The following is a 13,037-nucleotide window of genomic DNA, read 5'->3' as shown; positions in this document are numbered from 1 at the left end:
CCCAGTGGGCATATGCATGTACAACAAAGGCCTTCAGTCATTCAATCACAACGAGAATGATCTAATACATAAAAAAGACAAACACAAAGTACTGCAATGTCACATTTCTTGTATTGAAAATTATTTCGCAGCCAATTGAAAGGCAACAATAATATACATATAATATATAAAACACACTAAATCACAGAAATATTTTCAAGTAGGCTGTTATGGTACAAAGTACCTGGCAGTTTCTAGGACAATCAAGTAATAAAAGTCAAGTTTTTTTTCCAACAACAATCATCACTCTTGCTGTGTGGAAAATGTATAGCATTGATAGCAGCACAATGTAATTGTTCACTCCATTGTGTGTAAAAAAAATCATAACTTTAAGCAAAGTGTGTCTCTAGATCACTCTACAATAAGGTGATTACAAAAGCTTACATAGAAGCAATAAATATCAAATTAGGTACAATTATTTATATCTGAATCAAACAAGTGCAGTCTACATTTGCTTTGAGCTAAAGACTACATAAACTATAATTCTAAATAGAAAATAATGGTAGTGAAAGAAAATGTAAAAACTGCCAAATTTTACATAGAAATGCCTGCATATGACCAGAGAACATACAAAATTCATACAAGCTGGTCATATTCTGAGTTTTCCAAGGAAAATCAACACTATTTCACAAGTCCTTCATTTTCCTATAAGCTATGTTCTTAACAGCACCAAGTTTCACTGTTTATTCCACTACGAAACAATCTCCTTTCAGAGCCGATTAATTGTCAATACATTTACATTCAGACAGTGATATGCATGTTTATCAAGTGGAATGTGCAAGAGTTTGCAGCTATTGAAGACCATGCTATGTTCTTCTGAAGAAAAACAAGCAATTATTTACGTGGAGAAAACCAAATGAATATGATTTCTAACAATGTAAAGATGCTAAATATGAAATAAAGTAAAGATGGCCAAAAAAGTAATGAAATTAAAAGCAGCTGTACTGTTCTGGTATTATGAGCTTTCTGCGCAAGGATCATGTGGCAGGGACAGCTTCCGCTGAGCTGTTCCAAAGTGTCCTGTGCTCTGATTGGCTGTTGGTGAGGAAAGAATGCCTGTCTGAGCTGGGACAACCAATGGCGTGTTGTGAAAGAAAGTACTGTCCTTGTTGACCGAGTTGGCATTTGGGGTTTTGATGAGGGGGTCAAACTCAGGTCGCAAGGATGACCCTTGACCCAGTACAAGAGGCACTTGGCTGCTTCCGGGAGACGTGTTGCCGCTAACGACCTGGCCGATTGACACCATCGGTACAGTGCTGGTCTGCGATTGGCTGGAGGTGCAAGTGGTGGTGTTGCCACCGGCAACCTGGTTGATTGGCAAGTGGGAGGACGGGTTGAGGGCGATGTGAACAGGCTGGGTCGTGACCCCCATTCCTCTCAGCTGTTGGAAGGTGAAACCGAAGGTCGATGACCCCGTTGTTATGGCAACAGGAAGGGCGGTAGTAGGGCTTCCTCCGGGTGCGATGCTTGGCACAATGGCTGAGGGGAAGACTAGTGGCGACTGGTTGGGACTGGTGTGAGGCGGGCTGGTGTGGTGTAGGGGGCTGGTCTGGGGGGTGACTAGGCTGGCGGCTTGCTGTAGGGTTGGCCCAAACATGGCCAGCTGAGGGGGAGAGCCGCTGATGCTCTGTAGCAGGGAGGGAGACGAGGAGAAGGATGTGGGGATGGGGAGGACCTGTCCCGTCGGGGAGTACACGTGCTCCAGGTCCGAGAACGACACTGGTCGGCTGAAGAAGCCCACGGGAGAACTGCTGGCGCTGCGGTTCAGGAAGACCGGCTGGTAGGGAGACGCGATGACTGGGATCACCTTTGTGGTGAGCAGATCTGGTGGAAACATGGCTGCTTGTGGAACATCCGATGTGGAGGCTTCTTTTCTGTCAACCACCTGCTGATCCACTGGCCAGCTTTGAGTAAAGGGCTGAGGGAGGGCGGAGGTTTGAGTTTCTCTTTGATCTTGCCTGCTTTGATGCTGCGAGTCTACTTTGCCTTCTTGATCAGTAACTTGTTGTTCCTCCTCTGCATCAATGGGGACAGCTAAGTCCATGTCAGATGCGACATTGGTGGGTGAGGTGTGGCTTTTGGCGGGTGGTGAGGAGTTTTGGAACTCTGGACTAAGATGCAAGGCTCTGTGGGGAGAAGGCTTGTGGCTAACCAACAGCTGCTTCTGATCATGTGCTTTCTCTAGCTCCTTATTTAGGCGTTCACTTGGAGAGGCATTTTCCTTGTCAGATTCAGAACGACTTGGGCTTGCTCCTTGGCTTTTGTTTTCACTTTGACATATAACCCCCTCCTCTGATGTTCCTTCTTTACTATCCTCTTGTTGGGTGCCTCCAGCGCTTTCCCCCACCCTCCGACGTTTCACGACGGGAATGTACTCGAATTCGTCGCCAAGGCGCTTTGGCTGGACAGGTCGCCCACTTCTCCTAGCTGGAGCAGGTTCAGCCGTCGATGTTACCAGCTGACTTTGCACAACTCCATCCGGTAGCGTCACCACGATGCTAGAAGGTATGGCTGCAGCGCTCACACCCTGTGATCCGACGTTAAGGTACCGCGCGGTCGCCGTGAACGCGCTGTTGGCACTCTGCAGCAGGGTGAAGGGGCTGTTGGTCATGTTCGCCTGCTTCGGCACTCCCTCCTTACTTTCCTGAGGCTGTGACATCATGCTGACTTGTTCCTGAAACGTTGTTGTGGTGCTTTGTGGTGGTAAACAGTTCGGTTTCAGCTGTACGGACAGCTTGGCCGCGTTGCTCTGAGCCATGGTGCTGAGGAGGTTGGACAGGGACATGGTCGTGGTCAGGGGCTGTCCCGTGGTTGTCATGGTGACGGCTTGATTGGCAGCCTTGCTGGGCGAGAGGACGATCCTGGCGGCGGTCCCCCGAGGGCAGTTCTGCACAGGCTGAAGGATGAGGGTGTGGCTCGCATCTGGAGGGGAAAAATTGTGAGGAGGTAAGTTAAGATACATGTCTGGATGGCTATACACACTTTTATAAAGGTTGTCACAGAAAAACTGACTGACTAAGAAATGGGGAGTATTCTCTTTCAACTACTTTAGGTAGTATATAACCATGGCTGAGGAGTTTTCTGTAGGTGTTTTTAGTCTTCAGGGCTCGTGACTGCGACTAAATTTGGTCGCATCGCGACAGTAATTTTAATAATGCGCCTATTTTTGAAATGATGGTCGCACGGAAAATGAGCAAAAAAAATGAAATACCGGTAACATGGTTCTGGACTAGCAGAAACGTTTCGGTTCAGGTCCAAAAAAACCCGAAAGCCAAGTGATTTGGTACTAGACTCTTAAAAATATAGCACTCAAATATATCCTTTTCCTTTTAGACCATCTTAAACCTTCCAAAAATCTTGAAATTTGCGCTGAACAAAGACGAAAACATGGCTAAACATCGCTGTACATGGGACGAGCTCACACACGTGCACACACACACAGTCACTCAGATCCGTAAATTCTCCATCAAAACACAGAAATTAACAACCAACCAAACAAATTAAAATGTTACCGATACATTTTCACTATTTTTCACCGGTAGTCAACTTGTTTTAATGTTCCTGCAACGAAAAATTCCTTCCAAAATAATGCACAATGCTCGATCGGCTCGGAAATATCCGCCATGTTGGATCTACATGTCAACTCTCGCCGAATCTCGCGGTAATGCGCGAGAGAATGACTCATTTCCTGAAGTTTTCCTGCAGTACCATCAATAATAGATAGGGGGCAGTTATTTTTTAAATATTTTTTTAATTTTTTTTTTTAATTCTGTCTTCTTTAGCCAGGGTACAATTGAAAATAGCACAAGTGGTGAATAAGGTACACTACTAAGTTTGAATGTTTCTTCCAAATGTTACTTGGTAACAGTAATTATAAAATAAACTTCTGAAGATTTTTTATTTCTTTAATTTTAATTTTAATTTTTTTTTTTAAATTTTTATCTACTTTTATTTTTATTCTTGTTGATACTGTGACACTCAGATAAAGACAAACATTTTACAGGATCAATGCTTTTTCTGTTATAATCACTGAAAATAATTAAACATTGATTAATAGGAGTACTACTTTGTATGGCTTAACTTAAGACGTTTGCTTGTGCTCCCAACCTTTCATAGTGGTGCTCCTAAATTTTTGCTGGCGCTCCTAAGTTTTAGGAGTTAGGAGCGCCATGCTCCTAGGTCAAAAAGTTAGTCTGGAGCCCTGGTCCTTTAAAATTACCATACCTCCAATGCAAGTTACACTTTCAATATGAGTGAGCACTGTTTTTGTTTACAACCGGAGTACTTGATGGCTAAAGAATGTTGGCAGATTAGATTACTAATTAATTTTCAAATTAACACATCAAATTAATAGTTAACATGTTACCGATAATTGATATTTTAGCCATCACTGTGACCTTATCGCGATTGCTTGCAGTGTTTCATTTGCTTATCATAACAGGCTTAACAAAGCATTCACTGTTTGAAAGTTGAGAGGAATGAAGGAAAAACAGAAGTTTATGGGTGCTCATCTCCTACCTGCTGTGGATGTGACAGTGTTCCCGGTCTGTGCTGCAGTACTGACTGTGGCTGCCAGGCGGATCTTGTTGGCTGGTAGGATGGGTCTGTACACCTTGGTGCACTGCGTTACCATGGCAATGGGTTTGGCGTCCTGTGCTGACTGCGAGATGGGGTGTAGCGATGACATCGGTATCAGCCTTGGGACTTCCTGTGTTTCAAATATAAGAAAGGAAACTTAGAAATAGGGAACAACATGTAAATTTACCAACATGTCCTTAGGCCATTCATAAAACTATGTAGCATATAAGAAAACTTCAAAATGTTACAATTTTCTTTAAACTTCAAAAGCTTCACAGCACCTACACCATAATTGCTTCCACCCTAAGGGAGATACATGCAGTCACAATCAATTTGAAACACACAGCTAAAAGTACCTTCTTGATAACTGTAATTTCCCTTGGCTGTTGTCTCTCTCCCCTCTGTACTTAAGTGGGTTTGAGTGGACTAAAACTTATAGTCCAATCTTATACAGCTTGTACCTACTGCAAAACTGATGTTTATGCCCAAAGACTTTATTTACTGACTATGCAGAACAAACTTAAGAAAACCAACAGCTAAAAGTACCTTCTTGATAACTGTAATTTCCCTTGGCTGTTGTCTCTCTCCCCTCTGTACTTTAGTGGGTTTGAGTGGACTAAAACTTATAGTCCAATCTTATACAGCTTGTACCTACTGCAAAACTGATGTTTATGCCCAAAGACTTTATTTACTGACTATGCAGAACAAACTTAAGAAAACCAACAGCTAAAAGTACCTTCTAGATAAGTGTAATTTCCATTGCCTATTGTCTCTCTCCCCTCTGGACTTTAGTGATTTGAATTGACTAATCCAGTCTTACACAGCTTGTACCTACTGTACAAAACTGGTATGTTATGCCCAATGGCAGTTTGCTGAACCAGGGTGTTATAAGTCCACTAGCCCTATTGTCTCGGGCAAGTGAAATTGGAGTGCATTTCCAACCCCACTTGCCCTATCAGATTTTTTCCATTGAGTGAGATTTTGATATACTTGCTACTTTTCAGTCATGGCATCAAGCATTGGGCAATATAGATAAATAGAGCCAATAACAAGAATCCCATGGATGGAAGTGAAAGTACATAGAAAAATGTAATTTAAATTTCGAGCAAATGAATTTTAGAAAACTTGTCCAACCCTGTGGGCATGAAGAGCAAACTTAAGAAAACCAACAGCTAAAAGTACCTTCTTGATGACTGTAATTTCCCTTGCCTATTGTCTCTCTAACCCCCTGTACTTTAGTGGGTTTGAGTGGACTAAAAGTTATTGTACAAAACTAGTGTTATGCCCAAAGACAATTTTTACTGGCTATGCAGAACAAAACTAAGAAAACCAACAGCTAAAAGTACCTTCTTGATGACTGTAATTTCTGTTGGTTGTTCTACCTCTCCTCTCGCTACTTTAGCAGGCGGCTCTGCGTTCTGCTGTTGACACTCGAGCAGCTGTCGTTTGAGCGAGCGCTGTCGGTCCTCCTCTCGTTGGTTCACCTCCTGCTCCAGACGACAGATAGCCATCAGCTGCTGCATACGCTCTGTCATGCGGAACTGCTGCGGTGGTTCTGTACAGGAAGAGAGACATGTGTTTATCCACACTGACAGCTTCTTTCCTAGAACTCCATCATTATAAACAAGCTTCCACAGAATTGCTTCCCTGTTTGGGTACAAACTAAAACTTTTCAAGTCAAGGGAAAACAAACTTTCTTCAGAATCCAGTACTGTAACCCAAAATGCATGAGTGGCTCCAAGAGCCTTGTTTTGCTGTGAACTTTAAGAAAAAACAACAACAACAACAACACTGTCTTCTGTTGCGACCAAAGGTAAGGAAGGGGGACTAAAAGGAAAAGGAAAACAGGCCATACTAGAAGTCGTTATCATATTGTACACCCCGGACAAAATGAATAACATTTCTCCAGCTGTTTATGTTTACTTGTACTTTGATGTAGCAACCAACCAAACTACAACTTGGGGATTGTCCAGGAAAGATGTCTAACAAATTGAAAATCTTAAAATCATATCTAGCAAATGACAATCTCAAAATCTAGACATAGAAATGGAAAAAGGATTAAAAACAAACATTTTACATCAGACTTGACATAGATTTCAATGATTCGAAAAATCAGAATTACGCAAAGACAAAATCAAATTCTTAAGATAGAATAATCTAATACAACTTGAGGGTTGTCCAGGGAAGATGAATTTTACAAAAAATCTGATACCAATACAAAAGGACAGACGAATCCTTGGAACAAAAAAAAGAACTAACAAATTCTGGAAAGAGGGTTATACAAAGACAGATTTACATGAACAAAGACATGTCAAAATTCTTAAGGTAGAAAAGTTCCCTAGACCCACCTTTAACAGGACTGTTGGGTGCAGAGGAGAAGGGTTTCTGTTCCATGTTGGCTGCAGTTCCTGCTGGGACCTGGAAGGAGGCGTGGCGGGTCAGACCGCGGGGGTTGTCTGTACCCGCAGGGGCAAACACACGCACACCAAGATCTGCAAAATGGAAAAATAAGCTGTCATATTTCATGTACCTGAGAAATGAATATTTCTATCAGATTGTAACACAATGCAGAATCTAATGGCAGTTAATGTCAAACATATACCACCTATGATTAAGTACCAATTGGGCAGTATGACCAGTGCAAAGTTTTTCCAGTTCCTTTTTACTGACTGTGGTATGACTAGCTTTCTTATAAAGTGTACACTCTATAGAAACTACTTTTCCAAAGTCCCTTGAGTGGTTGCTAGACACCTGACTGTACCCTAAACATGTTCTTGTAAACTCTTGACAAAGACCTCTTTGCAAACAACTCTATAGCTTTAAAATGGTTTTATGTTATTGCTATTATCACAACCTACCTTGTGTGTTGTGTACTGCAGCTGTCCCGTACATGGTTCCTTGGCTCATAACTGCTGGCTCAGCAGATTCAGCATTCTCCTCCACTGTAAATGGCACATTAACAATATTTTAATTGATTATTCGTGGCCAAATTGCCAAAAACATTACATTTTATCCTGTTATCTTTTCCGTATTTACTATAGACCACATTTCTTTTTCCACAAAACACAGCACCAATACTATAATATCACTGACAACACAGACTGTAGGAACAAAAACCAAGATGCAAAGAATGCCTCTCCTACCTATTCCTTATGGCATTTCCTTGTTCAGACATGTCACATACAAACAAATGCCAGGCATTACATAACGTGATAGGCAGAGTAGTCAGGAAAGATTATTAAAATCTTAAAAGGAGCATCAAGAATACATAGTGTAAAAGACTCATATTGTAAAAGGAATATGAGATGTAAACTTTAAAGAAATGTTCCTATTTGTACACTAGACCTCCAGTGTAAATAGAAAAACTCAAGTTTTGCTACAAACATGATGAAGGTTGTAAAGTGCTATAAGCAGGCAAATTTTCAACATTGAGACTACATCATAACAGAAGTGCTATAAGCAGGCAAATTTTCAACTTTGAGACAGTGGGAAGAAAAGAAATATTGACTTGTAAATAGAAATACTCAAGTTTTGCTACATACTTTGGAATGTGTCAATGTCAGGGTCAGGCCCAATCCAGGTGAAGGCCGGTTTCTTCCCGCGGTCCTCCTGAACCAGAACCTTCTTAATCAGCTTCAGACTCGTCAGCACGTTAGCAATGTCATACAGGCGCCGGATCTTAGCTGGGAAGTACAACACAAGAATTATTTAACTTTAGACTTTGTAGTTTTATATCACAACCAGGCTTTTAGCCAGGCATGCATCAACGCGTCATCTGGACGCACTTTTCTTAGAATAACAAGAAATTTGATGCCCCTGGACGCCCTATACTGGGGAGAAAATTGTCTGACAAGCATGAAATTCTGATTGACCAGGGATGCTACCAGGTCATCTGTGGTCACAGTCTTCTACTGTGACATCTGTAACAGTATTTTTGCCTCTTGGGATACCTTAGAATGCACTGTTTTAACTTAAAATCATCAAAAACTCTGCACCATGGAAGGTGGATGCCACCAGACACCCCCTACAATAGTCACTTACCGCGACTCACCAATAAGTTTGGACTCCCTATTATAAAATCCTAGCTAAAAGCCTGATCACAACCTTACACAATTTGTACTTAGAACCACTAGCAACTGCATTCTATTCACCTTGACCTGTACTCAGCTTGTTAGAGAGCATAAACGTACTACAAGGACCACCTAGTCATTGATATACAGTCAAACCTGCAAAACTTACTAAAAGTGACCACGTCTACATAAGGACTGCCTGGCCAATGTGACCACTTTTTGATGGTCTCCTACAAAAGTTTTCCCCATTGACACAAGCAGAAAGAATACTAGTCTGTGTAACACAAACTCTGCTGTCCAGGGCTGTAACTGGCCCCTCCCCTTCTAGGGGGCCGGCGGATGTTTGGCGGGCTGCTATAAGCAACATTTAATCAGGCTAAAAGAATCCTATCTAGATGATGGACCAAAGGTCTTGACATTACACCAGGTTTGTATTTCAAGTGCTTGTAGTTTTCTATGTTTCTATGTTCTACTGACTTACTTTTGAACTTGGAGTTCTCGTCAGCGCAGGGTCCTCCCTCTCCAATCAGGACCTTAGCAGCCGTCTCCAGGGAGATGTCCTTCACCTGGGAAAGAAAAACTCTTGTTTTCAAATGTTTTGGACAGCATTGTATCATCAGCATCTGTAATTCAGCAACTTTACAAGACATGTGAATGTGCATTATTAAATAAAATTGGCATTAATCATTAAAACAGAGAATTCTGTAGTTAGCTTTAGGCTAGAATAGACACTGTTTGTACCTGCAATTACCTCACGGGCAAGAATTTGCAATAAAATTTCATAGATCTAATCGGGATAGGTCATTTCAAATAAATAAGGAGATAAATCATCAATCAAAGGACAAAGGATTTATAAATAGGATCATTCTTTTTCAGCTGGTAGGTGAAGAAATACTTGCAATTACAGCTGTGTAACCAAAATTGTTCAAATATTTCAGTTGGATTGAGGGACAACCTTGTTGGCCATTCTATTCTGCACATAACAATTACTGACAAGAAGGTTTGGTTCAACATGAAGACTTACATTTGAAGCCAAGAAGAGCACACTTTTCTACACATAAGAATTACTGACATGGTGAGGTTTGGGTTAACATGAAGACTTACATTTGAAGCCAAGAAGAGCATACTTTTCTACACATAAGAATTACTGACATGGTGAGGTTTGGGTTAACATGAAGACTTACATTTGAAGCCAAGAAGAGCATGCTTTTCTACACATAAGAATTCCTGACATGGTAAAGCTAGGTTCAACATGAAGACTTACATTTGAAGCCAAGAACAGCATGATGAACTTCTGGCTCATGGCCCCGAGGGACTTGTCTCTACGACTCATGGCAATGGCAGTGGCACCAGCTGTTTGGAAGAAAGAAAGATGAAAGTCAGTCAAACTGTGACAAAAAAAATCTTTTATCTAAACTCGATGGCCTTGATTGGCTTAGACACTAGGCTACTGGACACAAGAACGGGTTTGATCCCTGGCATTACTGGCTAGACATTGTGTTCTTCAGATAACAATTCACCGACTGCCCCATTGGCCAAAAAAAGCTGTTGGTCTATCTTAACCTTTACTTCTTTGGGGCACCGAATAATATACTGTACCATGAAAGACAACCAAAAACACTGACATCGTGACATGTCTATATATCAATAGTCAAACCTTCCTACCTTTCAGGATAGAAGAGGCATCGAAGCGGTAGCCTGTGCGGTTAGGCATGTTCATGTCCTTGTTGACGTGGAGCGGCGCCTTGCGAGATCTCGGCTCAAACTCATCCTCCTCCTCCTGCTGTTTCACCTGCTCCATCATCTCATCATACTTCATCTCAAGGCCCTGGACCTGTCATAAAGAAGGAATGTTTTACAGCCAGTTAAACTTTAATTTTCAACCAAAAAAAATGCGGATAGAACACATGACTTAGCCTGAGTCATGTTCCAGCAGTGAATCATAATTTGCATGTGAGTTATCTGCATAATATGACTGTCTGATGTTGGACAGTAGAAAATTTGGGTAAGTCCATTTTTCGGGTTGGAAATTACAGGTATTCAGAATCATCTGTTTTTGTGATAGTACATGTAAATGTTATGATGACCTTCTCCTAACTTTGGGACTACATACAACAATAGTTTGTTCATTTCAGACAAAAGCGTAAGTGCAAGGCATCTAGAGTAAAGGGCAATACTAGTTACTAGCACTACAAACAAGCACGAGCCAGACAAAAGGAGAGCTAGTGGTATCACGAAACAACAGGTCTTTGAAACAATGGATTCAAAATTGACCACAAAGTAGTTTTAAGTACAAGAGGACCCCCGAGACCTACCTTAAGTCGTGACAGAGTGTTGTTGAGCAGGGTCCTGCCATGCCAGTTGTAGCGGTTCTTGGCCAGACGACTGACCACCTGAACACTCTCCAGGACATTCACGATGTCATAGATCCTTCTCCGCTCAACACCTGTAGATGCAAAATTCCAGACTTAGAAATCTAAGAAACAAAACTGTTATAACTAGTTTGCTGCTGGTGTGATTAGCTTTCATATAGTATCCACCAAATTGCTTCAGCTTTGAAGGGTCATACTTGTCAAATTGGGACAAAATGCCTCATCATCTTTTGTTACAGACTTTCTTATTATCTGTCAAACTGTTAGTTAATTATGGACCAAATCATTCTAATAGTTTCACATCTGAAGGGAAAGCATATCTACCCCTTGCAAAAAGGGGAACAACATACAATGTACCATAAAAAAGTACTATCAGTTAGTGTGAGCATACAAACACAACGAGGGCACAGTCTGTGGAGTTGAGGACAAAAAATACTGTATATATATATATATATATATATATATATATATATATATATATATATATATATATATATACATATACATATATATATATACTATAATAATACCAACTTGGTATTCGAAATTTAATGATTATTGGTTCTTGGCTTACCTAAATCCTTGGCAACTTCGTCTAAACAAATTTCCTTTGCCGCACCTGGCTCTGGGTCATCAGGAAACTTGGAGAGGAATCTGGAGGTTTGGGGAAAGAAAAACAGTACAATGTCAAACTTTGAGTTTGAGAAAAACAATAACAAATGAAGATACTTTTCAGGATGCTACCTGAAACGTCTGACCGTTTACAAACCTATCCTCTTGCTTGAGCAACTGTTATCTGAGTATGTTACAACCTTCATTGACACAAAGATATAGTCCTACAGCGAGTTAATGTTCTCTGAGTCTGACCTTTGACATAATAGTCCCAGTGACTTCTCCTTCCTGCTGACTGGTTTCTCGCCCTCTTCAATCTCCAGGTCATCATCGTCTTGAGAGGATGTCTGAGACGATGCTTCCTTCTCTGCTCCTTTCCTTGGTTTCCGTGGAAACAGTTCCTTCTTCTTCAACTCCAGCTCCTGGCTCTTCATGTCGGGGCTCAGCGCGCTAAACAGCGACTGGAGGTTTGTCGTGCTCTTCATCTGTAGTTCCCGCGTACGGATATCCGGACTGATCGCACTCATGAGCAGCTTAAGGTTTGCCGTCGGCGTGAGCGGTGTCACAGGTTCCTGGCCGTCAGCCGGTTTTGTTGGAGTTACCGGCACACCGTTTTCTGACGCGCTGGCTGCATCGATGGGCAGGTTGGTCAGCAATGTGAGGTTAGCTGCCTTCTTGGGGGTTGGTTTTGGCTTTTTGAATTCAGTTCCTGAGCTGGTTTGATCCTCGGTGGGCCCACATATAGTGGCAGTGGACGTCTGATCATGACTAACACTAGAACCTGAGAGGGTCCCTGATTCGTAGAAGCCTGAGTCGTCTTTGGAGTCTGATTTGTCCTGGCTGAGGCTAGTGAAGGGGAGGACGGAGCTCTGGTGTTCTGATTCAGACTCCGTGTCGGAATTCTGGACGTTCCTAAAACCCTCGGGTACGAGGGAGCACTGGTATTCTTCTGCCATGACTGCTTAAATCTGTGAACAAAGACAACACTTGTGTTACTTATTATCTTCAATATTAAAAACTGCAGCATGTCTTAATTAGGTAGGTAAATCATGGGTAATACTTGTCTTGACAAAATTCTTACAAATTAACAATACTACATTTGGCAGAAAAAAAGCCAGCCAGGGCTGTTGCTAGCTACTTTAGTCTAAATTTCCCCCTCCCACTTAAAGTTTGAGAGCCCATGTTGTTCTTATTTCTGTCAGTTTAGCTTACAAAAATACAATTTCAAGTCAAGACGTTCAGTTTTTCGGGACAGAGCATTGGAGGGCTAAAGTTCTGTCTGCCATAACAAATTTCTATCCTTGGGACACTCCTACTGCAATCTGTGTTATCGTTTCTAGTATCTACATCATGTTGTTGACAATAT

General features: G+C 41.6%; 1 protein-coding gene across 1 annotated transcript in view; it reads right to left on the bottom strand.

Annotated features, from left to right (window-relative positions):
• Positions 1–117: 117 nt before the first annotated feature.
• Positions 118–13,037, bottom strand: part of LOC118406543 (transcription factor E2F8-like) — a 15,688-nt gene continuing 2,768 nt past the window's right edge. The window contains exons 2-13 of the mRNA XM_035806630.1: positions 11,927–12,639; positions 11,634–11,713; positions 11,003–11,133; positions 10,353–10,521; positions 9,952–10,040; positions 9,169–9,253; positions 8,160–8,300; positions 7,476–7,559; positions 6,966–7,109; positions 5,964–6,172; positions 4,558–4,747; positions 118–2,961 (exon numbers count right to left, since the gene is read on the bottom strand). Of these exons, the coding sequence (XP_035662523.1) occupies positions 995–2,961; positions 4,558–4,747; positions 5,964–6,172; positions 6,966–7,109; positions 7,476–7,559; positions 8,160–8,300; positions 9,169–9,253; positions 9,952–10,040; positions 10,353–10,521; positions 11,003–11,133; positions 11,634–11,713; positions 11,927–12,627 (3,990 nt within the window). The 5' untranslated portion in view covers positions 12,628–12,639 and the 3' untranslated portion in view covers positions 118–994. The remainder of the gene's footprint in view (positions 2,962–4,557; positions 4,748–5,963; positions 6,173–6,965; positions 7,110–7,475; positions 7,560–8,159; positions 8,301–9,168; positions 9,254–9,951; positions 10,041–10,352; positions 10,522–11,002; positions 11,134–11,633; positions 11,714–11,926; positions 12,640–13,037) is intronic.

The sequence above is a fragment of the Branchiostoma floridae genome, chromosome 19, assembly GCF_000003815.2.
Source record: "Branchiostoma floridae strain S238N-H82 chromosome 19, Bfl_VNyyK, whole genome shotgun sequence".
Taxonomy (NCBI): Eukaryota; Metazoa; Chordata; class Leptocardii; order Amphioxiformes; family Branchiostomatidae; genus Branchiostoma; species Branchiostoma floridae.
Note: the sequence above shows the minus strand (reverse complement) of the source record. Positions and strands in the feature narration are given on the sequence as shown.